General features: G+C 42.9%; 1 protein-coding gene and 1 long non-coding RNA gene across 2 annotated transcripts in view; one reads left to right on the forward strand and one right to left on the reverse strand.

Moving 5' to 3' along the window:
* The window catches only part of LOC144689815 (uncharacterized), a 28,437-nt gene extending 12,435 nt beyond the window's left edge, over positions 1–16,002 (forward strand). Inside the window, exons 2-3 of the long non-coding RNA XR_013578717.1 lie at positions 6,449–6,532; positions 14,837–16,002. This is a non-coding gene — a long non-coding RNA (uncharacterized LOC144689815). The remainder of the gene's footprint in view (positions 1–6,448; positions 6,533–14,836) is intronic.
* A 1,947-nt stretch (positions 16,003–17,949) lies between these two features.
* On the reverse strand, positions 17,950–23,200 carry LOC144689814 (uncharacterized). The gene has a single exon (XM_078557214.1). The coding sequence runs from the start codon at positions 21,627–21,629 to the stop codon at positions 19,584–19,586; it is 2,046 nt and encodes a 681-aa protein (XP_078413340.1). The 5' UTR covers positions 21,630–23,200; the 3' UTR covers positions 17,950–19,583.
* Positions 23,201–27,795: the final 4,595 nt, after the last annotated feature.

The following is a 27,795-nucleotide window of genomic DNA, read 5'->3' on the forward strand; positions in this document are numbered from 1 at the left end:
TAAGAAGTGATTTAATAGAGATATTCAAAATCATGAAGGGTTTTGGTAGCATAAATAAAATAAACTGTTTTCAACAGAAGAAGGGTCATTAACAAGATAACACTGATTTAAGGTAGTTTTCAAAAGACCCAGAGGGGACATGAGGAAATAGTGTTACACAGCAAGTTATAATAATCTGGAATGCACTGCCTGAGAGGGTGGTGGAAGCAGATTCAATAACAACTTTCAAATGGGAATTGGATAAATACTTGAAGGGGAATATTTTCAGGGCTATGAGGAAAGTGCAGAGGAGTGGGACTAATTGAATAGCCCTTTCAAAGAGCCGACACAGGCATAATGGGCTGATGGATTGCTTCTGTGCAGTACCATTCTATGATTCTATAAACTGTACATTAAACATTTAATTACCATTAATCATAGTAGTTCTTATGTCACTGAACTACTGATTCAGAGAACAGTGTTCAAATCTCACGTGGCAATTTGGGAATGTGAATGCAGTTTTAAAAATATCTGGAAATAAAGAGATGGTATCAGTAAAAAAAAAAGAGAACGTGAAACTGTAACATTGTCTTAAAAACCCAACTGGGTCCTTTATGTCCATTAGGGAAGGAAGCCTGCTGCCCTCATTGGGTCTGAATTAAATATGATTCCAGTTATACACCAATGTATCTTAACTTCTCTTTGAAGTGGTCTGGCTTAGTTGTAATCAAACCACAGAACTATAATATTTCAAGAGGAAGACTCACCTTCTCAGGAAAATCAGGAAGGGGAATAAAAGCTGGTCCTGCCACATCCCGAAAATGAATTTTAAAGATTTGGTACATTATTGAACCATTGATGTTTAATGGTTCCAATCCACCACTATTTAATTTACCATGTGTTATAAGTTAAGACGTCTAATAGAATATTAGCTGAAATCATTTCAACATATCCCTCAAACAAGTAGAAATTAGATTTAAGGTTAACGTCAAAAAATGAAATGAGTTTCCATTGAATAGAATATAATAGGGGTTAAAATTTTAACTTCTCTGCTCTGTATTGCTTAGCGCAAACTGAGATTTCAGGATAGCATATGATGTTCACACTTACTCTGAACTCTTAACTTGGTCAGAGTCCATTGCTGGGTTTCACAGCAACAGTAATTTATTTGGCAGCTTTTATGTTCTTTATCATCTTTGTCATTCCATGGAATGTATAACACTGGCTGCCTAATGGGACATGGAGGTTCTCCGGTGCTCCGAAGATGCCTGACCACGGGTGAGCGTTAAGGACGGGTTTTCATGCTATCCTAAGTTTACATTTTCACAAAGTGTGAAGCTGATCCCCTAAGGTATCTTCAGAGCAATACAGAGCTGGGAAGTTAAAACTTTAACCCCTATTATATTCTATTCAGTGGAAACTCATTTCAATTTTTTTGAAAATTCATTTCAAGAACATATTTAACTCTTCTGACAGCTTAGTGCTTGGCTAATCATTGTGGGCTGGGAAGGTTCAAGCTTGATCTCAGATGTTTCATGCCACCTGGAGTAGCAGCAGGAGTGGTGCCCAAACACTCAGCCAGGGTTTCTGCTCTTGATTGCTGTCCAGTGACCCCTATTGAAAATTGTACTTATAGAGTTCTCATGTGAGGACAGGATCTGGCTTGGCATTGGTTACCTAAAGGGTAGGCAGTCTGATAACACTGTCTAGTGTTATACATGAAGAATGTATTGCAAGGGCTGCCTGTGTCCATGGTGCAATACTCTAGCACAAGTCAACATTTTTGGGAAAGGAGAGAAAATTGAAAAAGGAATGAATATTTAGAACACTAACATTTTCAACTCATGTTGCATAACAATAAATGAATTCAGATCATGCTGCTTCTAGGTGACAGTAAAACCTACATTTTTCCAAATCACAATGGCTTAAAATTTGACATACATTTACTTTCATAATTCATTTTATGACTAAAAAATTAAGTAGACCCATGATATATTCTATCACTGACAAAATTCATTCACAAGTTTGCCTTTCAAGGGGTATTCATTCAGATACAAATCTTACACCACTTAGTCTTTATAATGCTTCCTCTAAACATTAATAATCAACATTTCATTATTTGACAAAGCAGAATCAGACTATAACGCACCGTTTACTGCATGTGGGTCACAAGTGTCACTGGATGAGCAAATGCAACCATAACCCCCCTGCAAATTTGTGCATTTGTTATTTGTTTGGCATGAACTAGATGTAGAGCATTCATCAATAGCTCTGCAAGTCTGGCCAGTGCCAGTGAGTCCTTGGTTGCACACACAATAGAAACTCCCTATGGTGTTAATACATGAAGCTACTGAAGAGCATCTTTGATCACTCAGCTGACACTCATTTATATCAGTGCATATTTGTCCATTTCCTAGAAAGCCTTTCTCACAAGAGCACAGGTAGGAGCCTGGAGTGTTTATACAGCGAGCAAGCCTGTGGCAAGCCTTTTTCATAGCTGAACACTCATCAATGTCTGTACAGTTGAATCCATCTCCAACAAAACCTGACCTGCAGGTGCAGGAGAACACGCCAGGTTGATTGATACAAAGAGCATCTGAGTGGCAAATGATGTTATCTGTAAAGCATTCATCAATATCTACACATGCTGTTCCGTTATCTGAAAATCCACTGGTACAGATACACTGAAAAGAGTCAGCCGTATTGATGCATAACTGATCTTCCCGACAAATTGTATTGTTCAAACATTCGTCAACAGCACTACAGTTCTGTCCATCTCCAGTAAAGTCAGAATCGCACAGACACTGATAGGAGCCCTGTGTATTCACACAGGAGGCATTGGTGTGGCACATGTTACTATCTGCACTGCATTCATTAATATCTATGCACTCAGTTCCATTTCCAATAAATCCATCCAAGCATTCACAATAATACCAACCCCAAAAATTGATGCAGGTAGCATGTACATGGCAGGCAGATGAATTTGTCATACATTCATCAATATCAATACATTCAGACCCGTTGCTTTCAAAACCAGCCTCACAATGGCATTCAAATGAGCCTAACGTATTAATGCAGGAGGAGTCAAAATGACATTGGAAAGATACATTAGACAGAAGGCATTCATCTATATCTTCACAGTATAACCCATTTCCCACAAATCCTTCATTGCACTGGCAGATATAGGAGGCTTCAGTGTTAACACAAGTACTGTATATGTGGCACAAGGTCTGGTTTTGAATGCACTCATCAATGTCATAGCATGTAGTTCCATTTCCTTCAAATCCTGCCCTGCACTCACAATGGTAAGCTCCAATAGTGTTGTTACAAGTTGCCTTTTCATGGCAAATTGAATACTCCAGAGTACACTCATCAATATCCATGCATTCTGTCCCATTTTCTGAACACTCATCAATATCTGTACAGTTGAATCCATCACCAACAAAACCAATTTCACAGATGCAATGGAATGAACCAGGTTGGTTGATGCAAAGAGCATCTGAGTGGCAAAGGAACCTATTGGCCAAGCATTCATCGATATCGACGCATAATGCTCCATTTTCTGAAAATCCACTCTTACAGACACATTGAAAAGAGCCAGCTGTATTAATGCATAGCTGATGTTCCTGACAAATTCTATTGTTTGAACATTCATCGATATCACTACAGTTCTGTCCATTTCCAGTAAAGCCAGAATCACACAAACACTGATAGGAGCCCTGTGTATTCACACAGGAGGCATTGGTGTGGCACATGTTACTATCTGCACTGCATTCGTTAATATCTACACACTCAGTTCCATTTCCAATAAATCCATCCAAGCATTCACAATAATACCAACCCCAAAAATTGATGCAGGTAGCATATACATGGCAGGCAGATGAATTTGTCATACATTCATCAATATCAATACATTCAGTCCCATTGCTTTCAAAACCAGCCTCACAATGGCATTCAAATGAGCCTATCGTATTAATGCAGTAGGAGTCAAAATGACATTGGAAAGATACATTAGGCAGAAAACATTCATCTATGTCTTCACAGTATAACCCATTTCCCACAAATCCTTCATTGCACTGGCAGGTATAGGAAGCTTCAGTGTTAACACAAGTACTGTATATGTGGCATATGGTGTCATTTTTAAGACACTCATCAATATCATAACAGAGAGTTCCATTTCCTTCATATCCCGTCCAGCACTCACAATAGTAGGCTCCAATAGTGTTGTTGCAAGTTGCCTTTTCATGGCAAACTGGTTGGATCAGAGCACAATCATCGATATCTATGCAATCTGTTCCATTTCCTGAAAAGCCGTTTTTACAACTGCAATAGAATGAACCTTGAATATTGATGCAGTTTGCATTCCGATGACATAGAGTCTGGTTGTGACATTCATTAATGTCCAAACACAGCCCATCAGCATTTATAAATCCTTGTCTACACGTACATAAATAAGATCCGAGGGTATTGTCACAATCTGCATTTTTGTCACATATAGAAGGTTTCTCACATTCGTTAATATCCACACAACTGAATCCGTCTCCATGGAACCCTATGTGGCACTCACAGTGAAATGAGCCCTCTGTATTCTTGCATGTAGCAGAATCATTGCAGGTGTCGGTCATGTTGCCAACGGCACATTCATCGATATCCCAGCATTCAGTTCCATTGCCAGTGAACCCATGGGGACAGGTGCAGTAGAAAGACCCAGCTGTATTGTTGCACATAGCAGAGGGATGGCATCCTCCATTGTGACTTTGGCATTCATCAATGTCTATAATTTATTATTGAAATGGATAGTATGAGGTACAATGAACACAAAGTGGACAACAATTATTTTAGTTTCTTGTTTAAAAGTAAAAAGTTCTTCTGCAATCAAACACCATGGTGATACTTCTGAGACTGTTACTTAGGCAAGTGTGAATTAATCATAAATTATGGGTGCATTACAAATTAACTTTGGTGAAAACAACTTGGACACAAATTTTACAGTTATATGTATGTGAGAGTGTGTGTGTATTAACTACTGTGACTTATTCTCTCATTTGCTTCTTTGAGTCTCTAAATAATATAGTCCTCTAACCCATGTCCTACATCGGTAATCACCTTCATATCCTATTCTGTGTGTGTATTCTCCAATCAGGCATTAGCCAGCTGCTGCATTATCAGCATTCACCTGACTGTTAATGTGCTTTTTAATTTTGCAAGGTCAGTTTTAGGGAAACAACGTGATGAACTCCCAGCCCATACTCGGAGTGATGGGTACATTTAACAGTATTCAGTCATTTAAATGTAAGTGGCCACAGATGAGAATATAACATTCATTTTCCTTTGCAAAAACTGCTACTATTTGAATGCATATATTTCAGCTTCTGAAAATACTTTTGAATAACAGGCATTTGCATAGCTGGTAGCACAGTTCTGCATGTAGCTCTCTGCCTATCTAAGTCTGTGCAGCTAATTTTGCAGGTTCTTTTCTAGATGCATGTATCTTTAATCACAGATGTGGTATCAGGGTAGCAGCAAGTGGGCACAGTACTCTGGTGCATCCTGACCTTCAGTGCATCTCTCCATTGTTCTTCCTCTTCTTCCTCCAATAGATATAAGTAAGAACTGAGGAGGTTACCATTAAGAAACCCACTGTTCCGGTATCATAAACATAGCATAACATGGCTGTGTAAGTAAACTCGCCATGAAACCTCCTGACCAAACTAAATGGCAAAACAATCAGAAATAGCCTCAAAATGCGGTGACCATTTTCATTATATTTCTCTTTAAATTCACTTCCTCAAATAGCAGCCTCAGTTTACCATTTTTATGACTGCGTTATACAGGAGTAAACAGTAGGAAATTGCCTGGGTTTTTAAGTGATTATAGTCTAATGTTAGTAAAACTGAAAATTGGCAGGCATTTCTGGCACCAGTAAATTCGATCACAAGAGTGGATGGGGTGCTAATTGGTGCAGGCCAGTTTAACAGATTTCCTCTCAATTTTTTGCCAATCATTTGTGTATAATGCTCTGCCCCATTGCATGTGTATGTAATGTGTATGACTAGTGTTGTGTGCATTTACACTACAGCCCTAGTTTTGGACTAATATTCACAATGGCACAGTATAGACAGCCTCACTTCCTTTAATGCTGTGGAGTTGGAGGTATTGCTGCAGTGTAGGGTAGCCCTACTTGGGGCAGAAGGACAACCTCCAGTGAAATATGCATTGAAGAAGGTTATTGAACAAATCAACACAGTCACCAAAGTCCTTGGTATCTGACTGCAAAATAAAAGGAAGTTTACTGATATGGCATGGGAAGCACTGTTAAGTGTGCCTCTCAAGTTTGCACACAGTTTTAGGGGGCCCATCAATTATGACACAAACCTAAGCTGGGATTTGCCACTCACACTGGGAAGTACAAATTGAAGCCCATGCACAACTGTTGCCTTTTTACAAATTGTGTGATACACTTTTCCAGGAAGTGGATGCATAATACAACTTTGTCACAACATGTCTTTAGAAGCTGAGATTGTGAAGGAATCGTCTCTTCTGAATTGTTCAGGTACGCATGGAGCGATCTATAAATATTGGTCCTGGGGTTGTGACAGTTGTGAACAAAATGCCTCAGATGCCATTGTTATTATAGTTGTCCCTGCTCCTTTAAACTTTTCCTTGTATTCTCAATTATGCACACATTAGGAACACTCAAAGAGACGCGAATTCTTGTCATTTTGTATGGTACAATTTAGTTGGCAGCATCAACAAAGAATAGTGAAGGAAGGTATTGGACAGGAAAATAATTCTAAAACTATCCACCTGGCAAACCCAATCAACGCAAAATGAACTTAGATGTACTTAAAAATGTAGGGTGGAATTTTCTGCCCCTGCCAGCAGTGGGAATTGTGGCGGGCACGGGCACTAAGTTTGCCGTGATGGAAAAAGTCTGTTTCCCACCGGCAGGAAATCAGTTTGGAGTTTTGTTCTCCCAACTTCGATGGTGGGTTAAAAGGGCTGAGTTTCCCACAGATCTGTGTCAGGAATCACATTTGTATCTCATGGATGCTCATTAAAAGGCCAACTCGCCGGAATTACGTTCCCTCTCCAAATTAAGTGCCCCACCAGTGGATTAATAGAATGGTCTGTTTCCCGACTGTATATAAGTGCCATGCACCTGGCGAGCTTCACTTCATCAATGACTTTGAGGTACATAGATGCTTTTTTCGCCTACCTTTAAAAGCAGTGCTGTAAAATTTTGGGTGCTTGTATCACCAACTGTGCCCAGGCTGGACAGGACAAGCAAACTTACAGGGGAACAGAGATGGGGGTGTCCGGGGAGGGGGGTTGAATATCTTAGAGGGTGGGGTCAGTGTCAATGGTGATGTCCTGGGGGGTGAACTCAAGGGTACTGGTGATAAGAGAGAACAGTCACAGTCAGAGGGGGGACTGGGTTGCAGTAGGGTAGCAAGTCCAGGGTGAGAGTCTGATAGGTGAAGATCTCATTGGGGTGGGTCAAAGAGGGGGACAAGACTGGTGGCTCAGATAACTGGAGGAGGCAGGTCGGGGTGGGCATGGGGATGGCAACAGATGTCGGCTATGAGGGGAGGGAAGGCATGTGGAGGTAGATCATTATAGGGTCCAGAGTAACTGGGGGGTGTTGGGGGGGTTTCAAGAGTGACAGGAGGGAGAGGAATTGTATTATTCGGTGGGCCTATGGTGATGGGTGGAAGTTGGTGGGTGACAGTGGGAGGGTAGAAGGTGGTGGAATGTGTCTGTAAAGTTACGCACACTATTTCCTTAAGGCTGTTCTTGACAACACAGTTGCTCTGGACGTATGAATCCTCAGAGTGGGTGGAGTTCCAGTTCAACACAAGTGGCCAACTAAAGGGATTAACTCTGTTGAAGATGCTCCTTGAGCTCTCCCCTCTAAGTCTCCACTTAGTCTCCAAAATGGAAATTTCCACCCATATGCAAAAATTAACTTGGAACTGAAAGTGTCGTCTGCCTTTAAGAAGCATACTTGAGTCAGCCAGAGTCCGGCACACCCCATGTGCCAAGTTTAAATGGGAAAGCAGCAGACTGTGGGGAGAACCTTGTCTGTAGTCATAAGCTTCAGCCTGAAACCCAATGGAAATGAAGCCCACACATGTGCAGTACCACAACCTAATTTTTCTAGTCAAAACTGCATGCCACAAATTGCAAGGCCAGGCACCTGATTTTCCTCTCCCCACCCACGCAGTAAAGACCTTATTCCACTGTTGGAACTTCACAATATCAGCAGACAATGGGCTGCATTTTAAATGCCCCCACCGGGCATGTTTCCGGCAGGAAGTCATGTAAAATAGGGCGGGTGGCGGGTGCCCACCCCACCACCTTCCCACCCACCCCCGAGCTCACCCCCATAATATGGGTGGATGGGCTGGTGCGGAAATCGGCAGCCCGCCCACCATATTTAAATAAGTAATCAAGGGTCAATTAGACTTGTTACCAAGCCAATTGACCTTGATAGTATGCTGCCTGTGCCATAAAACATTTGGCATTGGCAGCCAGGCAGGAGTGGGCAGCCCAATTTTTTAACTACATTCTTCAAAGGGGGGGAAGCCCACGGAGGATTCAGTCTTTGGGGCTACCCTTTGCGGATCAGGGGGGAGTCCCCCTACAATGGAACCCCCCACTTTCTTCCTAACCCCCGGTGGCATTAAACCCAACCCTTCCCACTTTCCTTGCCCCCCCCCTCCACAACCAGCCAAAACCCTCCCTGTCCAGGACCCCGGACTTACCGGATACATTGGGCTTTCCTCCTCCTCTTCTTGCAGTGCCAGCAGCGACCACTAACGCGCTCTTGGCACTTCCGGGGCCGAGGGAGCTGCTGGCCAAACAGGTTGGCCAACAGCTCCTGAGGGCAGGACTTCCTCCTCAGTGAGGGACAGATGTCCCACTTGGCCCTTGTTAAGCCTGTCCGCAGTGCGTTATGGCTGCGGGGCAGCCCGGCAGGTGGAGCAGGTCAGCCAGCGGGGGGTGGGGGTGGGGGTGATGGGGGAGGGGTGGTGGGTGAGCCATCTGGACCCACCCCACCAAATTATTCAGCCCAAGATCTTTGACTTTACAAGATCAGCAGAGCAAAGTTCCCCAACTCTGAATTTACACTGTAATTTCAATATTCCATTTAGAGATAGGACAGATATAAGTGCATCATCAGTGTGTATATGCAAAGCAATACAGTATTACATTGTATATGTGGAATTATGTAGCGTCTATCATAGTTCATATGTAGGTTTTATATCCTGCTCTGTGACCATGTGAGATGATCTACTATTCTATTCTAATTTCTATAGGCAGGATGTTTAGTTCAGCGGGTGCCCGCGATCGGTGGGCCTGGGAGCAGCCGGGGAATGGACCCTCGACCACGATTAGCCCCCAACCATGATTTCACGCTGGCTAGCCAATTACCAGCCAGCCAGCATGAGATGTGCGCTGAGAGGCTCAGCGCTGCTGGGGTGGGGGTAGGAGGAGGGCGAGCATTGAAGTCAAAGCTGGGCAGCGCAGAATGAAAGCTCCCTGAAGGCAGAGAGCTGCCTCAGAGAGCTGAAGAATTTAAATACAATTAAAAAAAGATTTTAAAATCTGGAAAAAAAATGCCCATGCATTAGAATCAGTCACCTGAACATATGCAAATTCTATCCATACATTTTAATTTTTTAATTTAATAACGGAAACCTCATCCGGCCCTTGGATGAGGTTTCCTGCAAAATGCAAAGGCCACTTGGACAATTCACCCACCCGCCAACCGTAACGTTGGACAGGCAATGAAATATCTCCGTTAATTGCACCATTAATGGGCTTAATTGCCCTCTTAATTGTCGGCAGGCACTTCCAAGTTTAGCGGGCACCCGCCAACCGAAATATTGCGAGGTGACATTGGGATGCTCACCCGCGTCATCACATGCTATTTCATGCTCGAGTGTGTTGGGCGCACGCCCGCATGCCAAGTGAAAAATTCTGCCCTACGTGTGTGTGACAATGTAGGGGTAAAGGTGTCCCATCCACTGCCAAAGTGGGCGTGTATAATTTAGACTGTGATATATTATTCTAACATACTCTGCATAAGAACAGATGTATGAGGTTAAATAATTAAAATATAAAATGTAAGTCCACATATTAGTCCATGTGCTGCAACAAATTTGCAAGGCCAGGTCAAGATCCACTGGAAACATTGGTCCAGATCTTCCAATCAGGGTCGGAATCCCTATTTCTGACCCTGATCAGACAAAAAAATACACACTGTCCTCTTATTTTTCAGGGTAATCTTCCGATGGAAGATCCTGCAGAACTCAGTCAGCACAGGGAACCTTGAAGGGAGCAGCAGAGAGAATCCGCACAGAAACCACGTCCCTTTTTATGTCAGAGATAAAAACTGCGGATGCTGGAAATCCAAAACAAAAACAGAATTACGTGGAAAAACTCAGCAGGTCTGGCAGCATCGGTGGAGAAGAAAAGAGTTGACGTTTCGAGTCCTCATGACCCTTCAACAGAACTGAATAATATTAGGAGAGGGGTGAAACATAAGCTGGTTTAAGGTGTGGGATGGGGGTGGGTTTGTGGTTGTAGGGACAAGCAAGCAGTGATAGGAGCAGATAATCAAAAGATGTCACAGACAAAGGAACAAAGAGGTGTTGAAGGTGGTGATATTATCTAAATGAATGTGCTAATTAAGAATGGATGGCAGGACACTCAAGGTACAGATGAGGTGCTGTTCCTCCAGTTTTCGTTGGGCTTCACTGGAACAAGCCCAACACAAACTGGAGGAACAGCATCTCACCTTCCGACTAGGCACTTTACAGCCTTCCGGACTGAATATTGAGTTCAACAACTTTAGATCTTGAACTCCCTCCTCCATCCCCACCCCCTTTCCGTTTCTTCCCCATTCCTTTTGTTTTTTCCAATAATTTCTATAGATTTTCCTTTTCCCATCTATTTCCATTATTTTTAAATCTATACCTTTTATGCCCTGTTAGTCTTTCCACCCCACCCCCCACTAGAGCTGTACCTTGAGTGTCCTGCCATCCATTCTTAATTAGCACGTTCGTTTAGATAATATCACCACCTTCAACACCTCTTTGTTCCTTTGTCTGTGACATATTTTGATTATCTGCTCCTATCACTGCTTGCTTGTCCCTACAACCACAAACCCACCCCCCCCCGCACCCCACTTCTCTCCCCCCACCACCCCACCCCCCACCTTAAACCAGCTTATATTTCACCCCTCTCCTAATATTTCTCAGTTCTGTTGAAGGGTCATGAGGACTCGAAACATCAACTCTTTTCTTCTCCACCGATGCTGCCAGACCTGCTGAGTTTTTCCAGGTAATTCTGTTTTTGTTTCCCTTTTTATGTCGCTAGCTGGCATATTCTGGTAAGTAAGAGTTCAAATGTCCCAAAGCTTCTTTGAAAAGCTATGGAGAGAAGGTAAGTGGGTAGGGTGGATAAGTGAGTAAGGGGGTAGGGTGGTGGGGTTGGGTCAGGCCGGGTTAGAGAGAAGTTGAGTGATGGGGGCTTGTCAGGTTGGGTCAGGGGAGTTGGGGGTTAGGGTGGGGAGTCAAGTGATGGGGGCTAGTGAGGTCAGGTGGTGGGGGGGTCAAGGGGTATCAGAGGACTAGTCAGGTTGGGTCAGTGGGGAGTCAGGGAGTTAGAGTGGCGAGGTGATGGTGCAGGCTAGTCAGGTTGGGTCAAGGGGTTGGAGGGGGCTAGTCAGGTTGGGTCAGTATGAAGTTGGGAGACAGTCATGGGGATCAGCGTGAGTGAGTGGTGAGGGAGGGGAGGGCGGTCAGTTGTATAGTTGCCCAGGTGTTAGACATTTAATCTCTTTAACATTTCCTGGGTAAATATCCAAGTAAGTAAATCAGAAATGTCTGAAGTTGCCAACTCTGAGTTGGAAACTTTTTCGGAGGGTCCCAGGGAGCAGAGGAATTGCCCATCAGAAGTTCAAACTTCCCAGGAAATTCCCACGTAGTCATTGCATTGGAACTTCGGAGGGGTCCCATAGCATATCATGGGGAGATATGTCCAGTCTCTGACTAGCTGGAGACTGGAAGATCTGGGCTATTATCTCATTAACTATGTATGAGAAGTTATAGGGCCAGGTTTTACATTAAGCATAATAAGGCTATCAACACTCGCTGTTATTAAGGAGCAAATTGGACTACAACTTCTGAAGTCTGTACATGTGCAAATAAACACGGGAATCAGGAAGTAGCTGTACATTTTTGCCCTGCTTCGTCATGAGCTTTGCTGCACAGGTTCCTCACTGATAGACATGGCATTGAAATACGTGAAATAGCTTTTCCTGCGCTCTAGATACTCACAAAACATGCCAGAAAAAGTCAGAGCTTGTGTATTTAGGTGCAAGTGAATTTTTAACAGCTGATAAATCTTAATTACTTCTAAACAACCTCCCCAGCCCTGAAAATTTACATTACAAATGTGGAGTCTCATTCCTTACAATTTTAATTATTGTTGGAGAGTTTTAAAAATTAGTAATTACATTTAATTGTTCCTTTCTGACTCTTTTATTCATAATTCCATCTTTCCCTTATTTACTTTACTTGCTGCACATGATTTTACATTGAATTAACTATTCTAATTTATACTTCCTGGTTTAGCCATGCATGTCTCAGTGAGGATTATTCCGTCTAGTTGGTTGAAGACCCACGCTGTTGCTTTCCCTATTTACACATGCCACAGAATCCCTAGAGGGCATCACACTGTTTCAGACATCCAAGGACTGTAAGTCGCTGCTCAAAACCTCACAAAAAGTCTGTAGGCAGCAGTACATGTAATGACTGCTGTGTCTTTGCCAATGACTAAAAAACCTGGGATTCGTAAATCAATCAAGTGACTGTTAGGGAGGTGAAGTGGGATGAATAAGCTTGTGCTAAGGATGTACAATGTACTGGTTGGAGATAAAGCGCAAGGCCATAACTGATACCCATGATTTTTTATTGGTGAGTAAACCAGATCTTATTGTGAAGAAGACATGGTGGAAGAGGCGTTGGTTATACTTCAGGATCTAATTATGCATAGAAAAGATACAGATGCTGAGGCAGTCAGGGGACATTTTTAGTCTATTTTTTGATATCTTATGTGTCTATGTGATATTCTGTATATATGCATGAAGTGATATAAAGTGCTACGATGTTTTGACTGGGATTCTCCTCTATGAACCTATCCGGAATACAGCAAGATTTTGGAGGAGGTGAAGGAAAATGCAGGCCTCATTGCCAACCTATACCCCAATTAGATTGCTAGTGAAGAATTTTCCCAAGTCCAGGGGGCTTGGAGGCAGGACGGGCGCAGCGGCTAAATAGATGGGAAACTACATCAGGATATCTCCCCGATGCATTCCCGTCACTGAGGAAGTTTCCCCAATCAGGCAGGAATGTGGGTCGGGGTGGTGGGTGGTCAGCCAATCTGCATATTTAAGGACTCAGTTAGGGGCCATATAGAGGCCCTGCTGGCATTTTGATGGTGGCAAAGCAGCCCCATGCCTATGGAGAGGCCACAATCTCAATGGAGGCAACCTCCCCACTGCAGGGTTGGGGGGCTATTGGAGCTAGAGACTCCGTCCCCCAAAGAGGGACAGGCAGCAGCAAAAGCCTTATTATAAGAAGCCCGCCTGCCCGCCACCCTTAATTGGATGGCAAACTTGGAGGTGGCCAAATAGGAGTCTGCCTCCAGGACAAGTGTGGGCCTGGGTTCCCCATTTGGTCCCAATGTTGGGGTCCTGAATCCCGCAGGAGAATCCTGCCCCTGGTCTCTCCTACTCTGCCTGTCATGTGTAAGGGAGATGGCCTTTCAGCAGTCTCTTCTCCTTTCAATCTGCCCCCCCACAACCTCCAACTTTTGGGGGGGGGGGGGGGGGGGGGGTAGGTGTGGGGTAGGGTGGGAGGCACTGGGGTTGCTAAAGGCCAGTCAAGTCGGACAGATGGTGTGATCTTCAGGGTTTTTGGGTTCTCCTCTCTCTCGTCATTGCAGTATTGTGAATATTTCCCAATTCACATTGGAAGATTTCTTCTTGATAGTGTGAATCCCTCGGGGCCAATGTTATATTGATAAGAAGACTACATTGGGGCGGATTTGGAGAGGTCAGTTAAAGTCCCAAATCCAAACCTCATGTAGAAGGTGTTAAAGTGTTTTATCATCCTTTATGTGTGTGCACAACTTGCATTTATATAATGCCTTCAACATAGTAAAGTGTATGAAGGCACTTTACAAGAGTGTTATCAAACAAAATTTGACACTGAACCACATAAGGAGATACCAGGAGAAATGACCAACACTTTGGTCATTGGTAAGTTTTATAGTGTGTTTTAAAGGAGGAGAAAGGTGGAAATAGAGTGGTTTAGGGAGGAAATTCTAGAGTTTTGGGCCAGGACTGAAAGCACAGCTACAATGGCAGAACAATTAAAATCATGGATGTGCAAGTGACCAGAATTGGAGGAATACTGAAACCTTGAAGGATTGTAGGACTGGAGGAGACTACAGTCTTAGGGAGGGCTGAAGCCATGGAGCTGCTGAGAGCAAGGATAAGAATTTTAAAATTAAGACATTACTACACCAGGACCCATTGTAGTTCAATGAGCACTGGGGTAATAGAGGGTTGGGACTTGGTATGAGCTAAAACATGGACAGCAGAGTTTGAATGAGCTCCGATTTATCTAGGATGGAAGATGGAAGTCCAGCCAATAGTATGGTGTCTATCCTATTATGTGCACAAGTATGAGGTTTTGACATATTCCATTCCAGTAAGTGTGCATGAGTGTGTATGTAAGGTTTATGTGGTGACCTATACTACATTGTATATCTGTTTCAGAAAAGTTTCAAAGAATCAAATCCCAGCTACAGCAGTAAAAGGCCGAATCCTAACCAATAGATCACCAGGGAATCGTGGCAAGTCAAAGGTTGTGAGGCGACTCTCATCTTGTTTACCGGATGGGTCCGAGTTAATGTCTCATTAGCTAGAAGGAAGCTGACCTCTGATCAAATGTCCTCTCTGGGTCTACAGCCTGTCATTTCTAGTTCTTCGCATGGTGAACCCTGTTGACCCTTATCTCACAGTGGAGAGACAGATGTTGGTATGGCGAAACAATGCCCATTGTGGCATGGAAGGCGACACCTACAAGTATTTGGTACTTTATATGGCACAATGATAATGCAGTGTGGACTGTGGAAAAAGGGCAAAAACACAGAAACACCCTGTACCAACCACTGCAGATGACAAGCTATCCAGACGTCTTGGATCCTCCTTGCCTCTGGGATCATGCAAAAGCAACCGAGAGAATGAGGGGAGCAGCAGACACCCTTCCTCCACTATAATCAAATTCCTTAGCATAGGTTTAGTTGTAAAGTGTGAAATAATCTACAGCTTGGACATACTTGAACAAGGAGGAGTCTACTGTCTACCACAGTATATCTGTACTCACTGCAGTGTGCTATCATGTTGTGAACACCTCAACCATTACGATATCCCAACCTATCCATGAAATGTCCTGTGCAATTTGTATGTCAGTGCAAGAGATCATCCTGTCCTGCATTGCGAATGTCTATAATCACTGCAAAAACCTGTACTACTATGTGACAAGTCTCCTACTCTGTGTATACTTGCAATACTGTTGGTGCAAGAGGATTAATAATATTCCTACATAATGTTGGCATTCATCAATATCTGTTCATATCTCTTCACTTCTTATTAATTCTTCTCACAACAGCACATTTTTTGGTCCTGACACTCTTCAATGTCTATACAACTGAATCTCTAATAATTTGAATACAGCAAACTGTTTATATGTAGTGTTCTAAGACATCATGCAGAAAGATAGATGCCCAACAATAAGCATATACCATTACTGTTGGTACAAGATGCATCTGATACTACAAATAATTATGGCATGGCATTGTTTGCTTTAGACCCAAGGGCATCTTTATCTGGTTGTTTTGCAATTTTTGAATTGCATGAATAAACTGTATTTAATACTAAAATGTTATTTAATTATATCACTAGCAAGGGGAAAGTGGACAAAGCAACAAAAAATCAAAATGAATGTTTCCATCATTCAGAGCTGAATGGGTGGACCTGTTTAGCCAAATGCAGCATTTTTGCTGCTTTTGCAGTGATTTGATGCAGCATTCTGAACCACATCACTAGGGCTGGCAAATGCCATTAACCTCATGTGGAGAGATCAAAGGGCAGACAGAAATGGCTCGGCATAGTAAGAGTACAATGCAAAACAAGATGGTGGAAACATGTAAAATGCACAATTAATTAATTATTGTGTAACACAAAATTTAACTCTTAAAACAGTTTGATACTAACAGCCAGTCTAAAACCATACCAAATACATCGGAAATCTTCCAAGACCTCCAGTATTACATTATCACTAATTTACAATGTAGAACATTATCAGAATCTGGCACCTGCAGAAATCTTTTGACATATTGACTTTGTGACAGAAGCAAACTTACCAGAGCAATTTTTCCCATCACCATTAAAACCATTCAAACATTCGCACTGATAACTTCCTATACTGTTGATGCAACGGGCGAACTGATGACACTTCTGTCCAGCTGTGGAGCATTCATCAATGTCTGTTGTTCCAAAGAAAATTAGGATAAATTTACAATGTTATTATACAACACTTTGTGCTAGTACCCACAAATATGCCACCAGAAACATTGAATTTACTTGCTATTTTTGGTATTTCAGTGGCACAGAATGGTGTAATCTGATTTTAATACCTATAAATTAGGGTGCTGGCTCAACATCTGTGTGTCTGAGTTCCCAATGCTTCCCCACAAACTATTCACTAAGTCCCTCATTTACATTTATTTTAATAAAGGCCAGTGGTGTCTGGGCGCTAGAATCCTTTAACCTACATTTGCAATGCGCCACAGAACTTTGAATAGAAAAGTGGAAGCCACATCTGTATCCAGGGTCAGCTGAGAATGACAGAAGTAAGAATGTATGCAGGAATTTAACTACCGATTACTGGGAAAGATTTTCTGCAGCTGCTTTTTATTTGGCTTTTCATCCAAATAGCATTAGATATCTTTAACATGCCTGTGGAACTGTGACCATTGGGAAATTTCTGCCTGCAGGTATAAGATTCCCAATGGGCACTCATTGCCATTTCTTTTCCTAAATTGGCCTAAGTCTTTCTCCTCTCCCAGGAGATACGCAACTGCTTAGAAGGCGGGTATGGGCATGATGTTGTGCAGAAGTTACATCACATGGGATGGGTTAAACCCAAAATAAACTAATCATCGAGCTTGCCAGCTTTATCTGGGGACCAAATAGCTCTGCTTTATGTTAATCTATTGTTGTACTTTACACTTCACACACAGTTGCAGAATATTGCCAGCTGTTGACTTGCTGAACACACACTATACTCGTGAATAGTGAACTGCATGCTACTGTGCATTTTATGTCAGGCACTCTACTGTCCTTCCTTCGCAACCTCCACATCTCTATTATTCAGATGCAGTGACAAAATTGATGAGTAGACATTGTGACATAATCATGTTGTCAATTTACTCTGATTTTTTCTATCCACCAACAGCATCTCTTTGAGACATTCCAATATGGTCAAACTTTCCTGATTCTTTTGACATTTCATTGCTGGGGTGAAGAGTGGAAGCCAGATGTTCCTATAAATTATCAACCCCAACCCAAAATGTTGTCAAGAAGGATTCATCTGGCCATATTGTAATTGGACGTTTCTCAACCACTTTTAAACTGGCCAAGAAGAATAGCCTAGCAATTCGATCACACCCAAAGGTGGATGGTGGGCTGCCAGTGGAGGACACCAAGCTGGCCTTCAAACCCTCTCCCTTTTCAAAGAAAGTGTGTTGGTCATCATGAGCAATGGAAAAGTCATGGTCGTGGTGACTGACAACTCTGGAAGCAATATTGCCCAGGGTTTCTTCACATCTTATCTTCTATTTCCCATATTACTTCTATATCACCCTGTATACATTACTTGACAAATAGCAGATGCTTTCTTCAGCTACTTGTCTTTCTCTGGTCTCCCTTCACACTAAAAGCCAGCATTTATCCCTTTCTTGCATTTCCGGCATTGAAGACATGGACAAACCTATGCCAATTGAGTAACAGCAAGGTTTCCTGCTAATGCAGTATCAGTTACTAGACTTCACCCTCACAAGCACAAGCTCAGATATTAACGCCACGTGTACTTCAGAGGCTAGGCCACAGGAGAGGTCTTCATGTGATGAATTGCCCACCACAAATGTGCAGGAAGTAGGGCAAGGGGCCAGGACACCACAGGCATCAGTTCACCAGGGGGCAAGATTGCTAAATAACTCTGACTTTAGAGGGCACTCAACCTAACAAAGAAGGCAGCCTACCAATGAGATTGAGCACAATATCACAAAGCATGGAAGTGTCCAGCTCTAACTTGTTTCCAGGGATTGCGCAGAACATGGAAGCCATTCTACCTAACATGTACCAAATGGTCACCTCCATCAATACAATAGTGGCACCCACCGTCATGGAGTATCTTCTGACAACCCTTTCACAATTGTTATGCAAGCTCAGACAGTTGACCACTTGTCTCTCAGAGCCTGTGTTGACATGGATTCCCAGAATATCATGTCACTCAGGCACTCCCTTCTTACAGATGGTCACAGAAGTGTTGAGGTACATTCCGAAGAGTTTGGCCTTAGCTCCATGGGAGCAGAACCTGCTATCCTCTCTCCAGACATTAGCACACCTGCTCCTCTGCTACCCACTCTGACTGTGCCCTTGTCGATGCTACACAGTCACTGGGCCAAACTGCTCCAGACAATGCCAAGATGCTATAGCCAGGCCCTCAAGCTCAAGAGCTGCTTGAGGTCATCCACTAAGGTCATATGGTATCCTCAATAGAAGCTCAGCAGCCTTCCAAGCCGTAGTTAATGGTAAAACACTTCATTGGAAAACCAGGAAAATAAACACAAGACAGGCACTAAGGGCCTTTATCAGAGTAAGTCATCATTATTTCTGTTTGTTGGAGGTAGTATAACATTTGACAGATTTTATGACAGGTGAGCTCCCAAAATATCTGCAATACCAGTGCCACCACATTTAATAAGAGTGTCAGGAATTTTGTCAAGTTTTATGGGCCAACAGAGAGTTTTGTGACATGTGTAAAACTGCTTGTCAGTTTCAAGTTCCTGTAAATCCCATTTGTGAATGTCATTAGCATTTAATAGTGGGGTGATTGAAAGAAGGAAATGTATCTGCTGAGTACAGTTGGCCTGAAAGTCGTGAGTTGTCTAAACTCAACTAGATTCCTTTTTTTAATCAATGTACATTAAAACAGTGCTGCAGGGTGAACAGCACTGGACAGAGGCAGATGAAAAGTGACTCCAAACAGCTGCATGAACTGCCCAAGATAACTGGCATGCTTAATATAAGTTGCACAATTGTAACTGTCAGCAATGGTAATGGCAAATGGTCAGCCAATACAGGTGGCTATCTAGGATAAAGAGGGCCGTGTAACATTTGTAGTATCATTTTTTTACAGCAGAAATTACAAAACGCAAAAAATAGCAATAAGTAATAATTACATACCTGTGCATGAAGATCCATTCTTACTGAAGCCAATTTTGCAGACACAGTTATATGAGCCAGGTATGTTTACACAAGCTGTGTGATTGTCTGGGCAAATATCTTCCTCTCTACATTCATCTACATCAATACAGTTAGAATTATTGGCCTGAAATCCAACATCACAAACACATTGATAGATGCTTCCAGCACGATGGCACAACGCCTGATCATGGCAAGGTGGAACACAATTATTACTCTGTGTCACACATGTGCCATTGACCACAAGGGTACCATTAGAACAGGAACAAACATATGATCCCAATGAATTGATGCAAATGGTGCCTGATGGACAAGTGTCATTTAGGCTGCATTCATTTACATCATCACACTGCTGACCATCCTCTGTGAAGCCTTCTTGACATTGACAGATATAACTTCCTGCAGTATTAATGCACAACGTATTTGCATGACAGAGTCTAGGGAAGTTGCATTCATCCATGTCTTTGCAGGTGAAGCCATTTCCTTCAAACCCAAAACCACACTCACAGATGAATGAGCCAAATGTATTAGAACACGTAGCTTTCTGATCACATGGGTTGTTGAGACATTCATCAATGTCATTACAGCTAATGCCATTCACTTTTGAAAACCCAGATTTGCATTGACAATGATAAGATCCCAAAGTGTTCAAACACTGTTCATTTGTCTGGCAGGGTGCATTTATTATCCTGCATTCGTCAATATCTATGCAAATAGTGCTATTTACAAGCTCAAATCCATCAGGACATGCACAAAAGGAAGATCCCAGCGTGTTTATACATGTTGCATTGTTCAAACAGCCACCATTGTTAACTTTGCATTCATCAATGTCTTCACACTGGATGTTCCCATCGCCAGAAAAGCCTCTTTTACATGTGCATGTGTAAGTCCCAACCTCATTTATACAAATGCTGTTTGAGTGACACCCTCCATTGTTTATGAGGCATTCATCAACATCCTTACACACAGTACCATTTCCGTTATAACCCCTGTTGCAACTACAAGAAAAGGATCCTTGGAGATTGGTGCAGATGGCATTACTGTCACAGACACCAGCAGAGCATTCATCAACATCAACACACTTGCTGTCATTCAGGATGAAACCATTGCCACAGTCGCAATGATAGGAACCTTCTGTATTAATACAGGAAGACACAGCAGGACAGTTTGCAAACTCATTGCACTCATCAATATCAAAGCAAGTAGTCCCATTTCCTGTGAAGCCTGATTTACAGTTACAAATGTAGCTGCCCAAAAAGTTCTGGCACTTTGCTTGAGAGTGGCAATCGTTTGTGCCAGCACACTCGTTGATGTCCACACATGTCAATCCATTTCCTCTAAATCCTCTTTTACAGTGGCATCTATAAGAACCTGGTTGATTGATGCAGATAGAAAATGGACTGCAGATCTGACGAGCACACTCATCAATGTCAGTACATTTGTTATCATGTGCATGAAAACCTATGGAACATGTACACTGGTATGAGCCGGGTAGATTCTTGCATCCTTTCCACCCTTGTGCTGATAAACAGATTCCTGGTATCTCCGTACATTCATCTACGTCCAAACACAGGTATATGCCATTTCCTTTATACCCTGCGTTGCAAGTGCATAAATAGGAGCCATGAGTGTTGGTGCATGTTGCATTCCAATGACAAATGCCGGGCTTCGAGCACTCATTTACATCACTGCAAGTGAACCCATTGCCAGAGAACCCCGCATTGCAATGACAAGTCCAACTTCCAGCTGTGTTGATGCAAGTGGCACTGATGTGGCAACCACCATTGTCTGTAAAACATTCATCTACATCATTACATCCAAATCCGTTTCCTGTGTACCCAGGTTTGCACAAGCAGTTGTAAGAACCTGGAGAATTTACACAAGCTGCCTTTGCATGGCATTCATTTACATTTGCTGTACACTCATCAATATCAGTACACTGTGTTCCATTTCCAAGGTACCCTGCTTTGCACACACAGAAAAAGCTCGCTTCGAAAGTTTTCTGGCACTCTGCGTGCATGTGACACACAAGATCAGCGTTCCCACAGTTATTCACATCAGCTGCAAAATAATACAATATATTAAAATAAATTCTTTTTGTTTTCAATACAATATTGCCGTACAGAAATCTATAGCCATGCAAAAGATTTTATGTTTAAGCAACAGCAGTCAAGCATCCAATTACTTAATTTGACTCCCCAGATAGAATTACAATTAGCTCCATTTATAATGCATGTGTTTGTAGCAGACAAAACACCATATTGGACAAATTCAGAGAACTAAAACGAATGGGCATTGTGCTGATTTTAGAAGCATTATTTTAAAGCATATTGAAGTCAAATTAGAGTTGAAACATCTAATCACTGCATTCCTTGCTCATTCCCAACACGTTTCAAAAGTGCTGACTTAGAGGAGCCCATTAGTCTGTTCTGTAGTGTCCAGGGAATGCTTTTTACCCAGGAGCTAGAGGGAATGGAGGCCCATTCCACTAAATGGGCAGAGCAGGGTCAGTGCTTGAAATAGCAACATACCATGCATTGAAATGTTTCTGAAGCGGGAGGGAGCATAACCAAGCCTCCCGCTTCACACTCCTTGATCTGTGGCTGAGCAGCACAATTTTCCAGTGGTGCCCCAAGAGGATGGCACTCCTCCAGGTGCCACAAGGATAGTTACCATTTTGACTATCCTGAATTCTTCCCTTTCTTTCCCAGGAGACCCTTCTGAAACCCTGTGCCCGGCATCACTCAGTGTCCTCTTCCACTTGTTCCAGGTGGACTCTGGACCAGCAGCGTTTAAATATAACTTGTTAAGTTAAAATACCCCAGGCTTGAAACATGCCCATCTGACATTCACCTCATCCCCTGCAAGCCTGAAACTCACTTGGGATTAGGAATCAACCCCAATATTACATTCAAGAATAGGTTATATGTGGTTGAAGGAAAAGAGAGTGAAAGGCTATGGAAATAGGATGGACACATGGGATTAGAACTGCTGCTCGTATGGTGGATAAACACCGACAAATTGGTTGACTCAAACAGCCTATCTCCTTATCATCTACGTTACTATGTAATCAACTACTTTTTCCTGAAATTTAGCAGCATCCATACGGAACTTCATCATTATGTTGCTGTAAATATCCTACCTCTGCTGCTTATATTCTAACTGCACCATAAGACTTCCCCTCTAGACGGTTGCGCATTCCCAATTTTCATCACTCTACCACTGGCGTTCATGCCTTCAGTTACCAAGGCCTGAAACTCTGTAATTTCCTCCCAAAATATCTCTGCCTCTCTATCTTTCTCTCCTCCTTTAAGGTGTGCCTTAAAACCTACCTCGTTGACCCAAGCTTTTGGTCACCCATCTTAATATCTCCCAATGTGGTTTGATGTCAAATTTTGTTTGATAATATTCTTGTGAAATGCCTTGGGCCAATTTACTACATTAAAAGCGCTATATAAATGTAAGTTGGCATTGTTCTTTCAATTTATAAATAAGGTCTAATATAAAGTCAAACATATCTTGTCCCTTACCTGCTAATACTGTGTATACGCTCATCCAAAATAATATTCCACATAATATAGCAGTGCTGCAAAAGAGGAACATTCTAGATTTTAAAATTACTTTCCTTGCAACCTGGGGAAGCGTCCAGAATTTTACAGACAAAAACTGCAATTGTTAAACAATATATTTGACAATGCCTTTACGATAATATAAATTTTTTGACCACAAAATTCAGCTCCTCCATAGCATTTCATATTTTCAGCACAACAGGTGCTGCTTTGTGTCCAAAATGGCATCTGTGCCACGTGTGCGCACTTCTGGCGCTTGCTGTGCCAGACACTATTTTGGACAGGTCAGTAGCGTGTAATGCTAATTTGACTGTAGCAGTGCAATTTTCAACCTCAATGCTCCAGCTGACCTCGTACACTGAATATACATTCATGTAGCAGGAAGGACCCCACCGAGCACTATTTAAAGGGATCAGCAACCGTTCTTAAGTTGCTGCTTTATTTCTACTTGCTGCTGAGTTAGTAGAAGTACTTGGTGGTTTGTATTGTTATGTAAGGTTGGTGAAGTCTACAGGGAGTGGTGTGGTGCGTGCAGGGTGAAAGCCCTAGTTTGCACTTCAAAGGTTCTGCTCAGACCATTTTCTCCCAGTCATGGGCATTGTAGTTTCCATTCTCCTTGGCCAGCAGCAAGACAGGGAGAATGAACAGGGGCAACACAGAGGAGGACATCATCCAAACATATTATATAACACTCACCGACACACTTCCCTCTTACAGGAAATGGCAGCACACATCCAGAGGCAGTAGGAACTAACTGGAGGGGGAGAGGCATGTGCTTGAGCATCCTAACCCCCATGGAGAGATGATGCTGGCCATGATCGGAAGGGCCATTGCTGAGGCCTTGACCAGTGGCAATCAAAGTTATACTCGTAACTATTCCACCTTCTTGCATCTCATTTCCCTGTCATCTCACAATCTCTCCTGACTTACAAATTATAGATGGTGCATGCATTCACTTCTTACTTTCCCCCTTCCTCTTATTATACCTTACCTCTGTCCCTTTCTCCTTTCAGACACCCAAGAACTGCAACCTAGCCAGACAGTGGAAGAAGACCAAGATGACAGGGCTGATGGAGATGCACCATCACTTGATTTCACACTTGCAGCCACCAGCTCAGATACTGACACTTCATGTATCTTAGATGATAGCATTGAGGTAGGATCTGCACGTGGAGTCACTGGACATAAGTGGGCTGCAGCCACATGCTACTTCACAAGTGTGTGAGGTCACACATGTGCTCTGTTGCAGAGGACTCAGATAGAGACTTTGATGAGCCAGGCTACAGAAGAATACTGCTGGGTGTGTACACAACAAATTGCATGGAGCATTGGAAAGCTTGACAGAAGGCCTGCATGCAATGTCAAAGTTCATGGAAGGGTCTGGCATAACTTGACACAGGGATTTGCACAAAGATTGGAAGCCCAATCTTTCCAGCATGGAACTGGTGACCAACATCCCTCAATACACTTGAGGACCCAAGCATGATGCAGCAACTTCTTCATGCAGTGGGTGGTTAGGGTCTGGAATGCACTGCCTGAGAGTGTGATGGAGGCAGTTTCAATCGAGGCATTCAAAAGGAAATTAGACTGTTATTTGGAAAGGAAGAAGGCAGGAGAATGGCACTCAGCGAACTGCTCATTTGGAGAGCAGTTGCAGAGACGATGGGCACTGTAAAAATTCTGAAGTCACAATGCAGCACAGCAGCTCCCACCAACAGTCTGAGTGCTGCAGTGGAAATTCAGGCAGCTGTCATGCAAGCTCAGTCTGCTACCATCAAGGCTACATATACCAGTGTTCAAGGGATTTTCAGGGTCCCACAGCAGTTCAGCAATCTGTCCTGCAACAGATTAACTAGGATTGCTGGCACACTCCCAGAGTGTGGCAGTGGCTCAATGGAACATAAAATCTTCTGTCCTCTCTCAGGGTAACAGAATTTGTGAACCCTGCCAAGCTACCCCCACTGGCAATTCCACCAGTGCCATTGCTGTTGCCAGTCAGCTCAGACTGCTACTGCCCATGCCAAGATGGTGCAGTCTAAATCCAGGCCTTCTAAGCCCTTCTACAGGCTGCTCCACTGAAATTCAGCAGCCTTCTACCAACCACGATTTAGCCATTGGAGTAGCACTTTGTGGAGAACCAGGACAAGCAAAGGCACATGGAAGACAGGCACTAAGGGAATGCACAAGGGTCATTATTTAAATTTGTTTCCACTATGGCATGATTTAATTGATAGATTTGGTCTGGAATGCTTATTTTACATTGGCATTTATTTTTGTATTCTGGTCAAGAGGACACTGTGATGGTCAGTGACTGCAAGGGAAGGTAAGTAATGTGGATCTGTTGGCAAATGGGAGTTGTGGTCGAAGATACTGATAGCGCACTTATATTAGCTCTTCATGTACATCCTGAGTAGGAAGTGGCTATCTCAGTTGCAGCTTGCCTTCCTCTTCCATCTCTTCCCCTTCCTTTTCATTCTCTCCTCTCTCCCCTCCTACTCCTCTCTCTTCTAGTAGTTTGTCCTGCTCTGCATGGCCTCTTGCCATTCTCCCAGTCATGCTCAATGCCAAGAGGAAGATGTATAAGGCCATAGGTATCTGGCAGCGATTTGGCTTGTGCAGAAGAGTTGAAGTCGGAAAAAGGTACTTCAGAGGCTGCCACATGAATTCTTGTAAAGACTTGAAACTTGAAATAACTCTGTGAACCTCCCCCCACCCCACACAGAAAACAAAAATCATGTAGGATTGCAGCAAAAGCTGAAGAAATCCATCAGCAACTTAGCTGTAAGTTGATTTTGGGGGTGAGGGGGGTGGTGCAGGGAAGGTGGGACGTGGAGGAGAACCTCTCTTCATACTTAACATTTGTTCACCCATCTGAGGTTAAGAGAGAACACTGGTTGGAGCATTGAGCAACCACACATTTCTGGTTGTCGGTGAGCGTGTGCGTGTTAAGCCCTAAACCAGGCTGGTGTCCGGCAGGCATCATGTCAAAACTGTGAGGGTACTATTTTAGAACCTAAAGGGCACACATTGCACCCAGCAAGCAGGCGCTACTTAATCCAGCCTTACCCTCCTCGAGTCTGAGACTGTTTACTGCCTTTTATATCTTAAATTGGATGGTAAATGCTTTGTACTTGGAAATCTGCAGCTGTTTTTGGGGATTCCTGCTTCATCTGGTTTCCAATAGAATGGCTGCAACCCCAGTCATGGTTATCAGGTAGGCCTTGTGGCAACAGAGCCTCTGTCTGTTCCAATAAGACCAATGTTATAAAATGGGCCCCTTGTGCCACCTTCTATAATTCTTGGGGTGGCGCCTTGGCCGTTTCCTTCTTTTCCCTCCCAGCTGGCTAGCTTCAGCCATTTCCAGCATGTTCAGCAGGGGAGCAGTGCAGGTGCAACCTCAACCCAAGCATGTTTTCTCCATTCCTTGACATCCACGAACAAACTTTTGCTCACTCAATGTTGTTATGATCTACTGTTTAGCAGCTGCACAAGAGTTGTTATATTGAAGTCACAGAGCTGCCATTGATGGGCGGAGCGGACGATTGCAAAATGGTTTCACAAGGCGTGAAACCAATTTTTGGTCATCCCGGCATATTGTCCGCTCACACTTGCCATGACACCTGACGCCAATGGGCATGGAAAATTACGTTTCATGTTAGAATCTATTTTCTTCCAATTTCTTCAATTATTAAGTCAACAAGAGCATGCTATATACAATAAGCCATGGAGTGAAGAGTATCTTCCTCCCTGGTCTTTCCCAATGCTGCATTAAAACTGATTGAAATAATTCACATCAGTGACTTCCACTAGTTCTTCCTGTCCGTGATAATTTACCTGACCACTTTGTAGGTTTTAGCATTTATGTTTTGGGTCGGTTATTTAGATGGCTAGAATGTGGTGCAGAATGATACCAACAGCATAGGTTCAACCCCTGTACCGACTGTGATAAGTCATGGCGGCCTGCCTCCTTGTCTTGCCCCATGCTTGATATGGAGTATTGTCCCTCAAGCTTGTCTACGTCTAATGGAGAGAGATGCTTATGGTCCTTGATGGACTATGTCTAATTCCCAGGTAGTTAATCTTGTTATTGTCTTAAATTCCTGCATTTGATATGACACATAATCAGCTATTAATGACTCACTGTGTTTTGTAAAGTTGGGAATCCATCAGTTAAAAGCTTTCAACATCGGTGTAGATTTTTAGTCTAATGCTTCGAGATTTTCAGAACTTTTCCAAGTGATGTTAGAGATACAGGATCCACCTGGATGTTGAGAGAAGGTCAGACCTCATTAATTGATGTATTTTTTGAACTGTATGAATAAAATCAGTTACATGCTGAGGCACCCAAGACACTTCCTACTGGAATTGCCCCAGCCCCATTTCTGTAAAGGGTTTAGCTCACACACATCTCACAACCACCAGCAGCATAAAGAGAAGGAGATTGTGGCATCAATCAGCATATAATGCTGATTTGATGCCAGAACTGCCAGTTTGCAGCTTCACGCTGTGGCTTACACCATCTCTTAACCTCCCACAGTTGAACACTTATTAAGCAGCATGAAGAATGCCCTGCCAGAATTAATTAAAGAGATAATCAACCCGTTATAAATTGGTTGC

This window comes from Cetorhinus maximus, chromosome 14, assembly GCF_964194155.1.
Source record: "Cetorhinus maximus chromosome 14, sCetMax3.hap1.1, whole genome shotgun sequence".
Taxonomy (NCBI): domain Eukaryota; kingdom Metazoa; phylum Chordata; class Chondrichthyes; order Lamniformes; family Cetorhinidae; genus Cetorhinus; species Cetorhinus maximus.

Bases quoted from the DNA above. Each gene is read 5' to 3' on its own strand.
- LOC144689814 (XM_078557214.1), bottom strand. From the start codon at position 21,629: ATGCACGCAGAGTGCCAGAAAACTTTCGAAGCGAGCTTTTTCTGTGTG.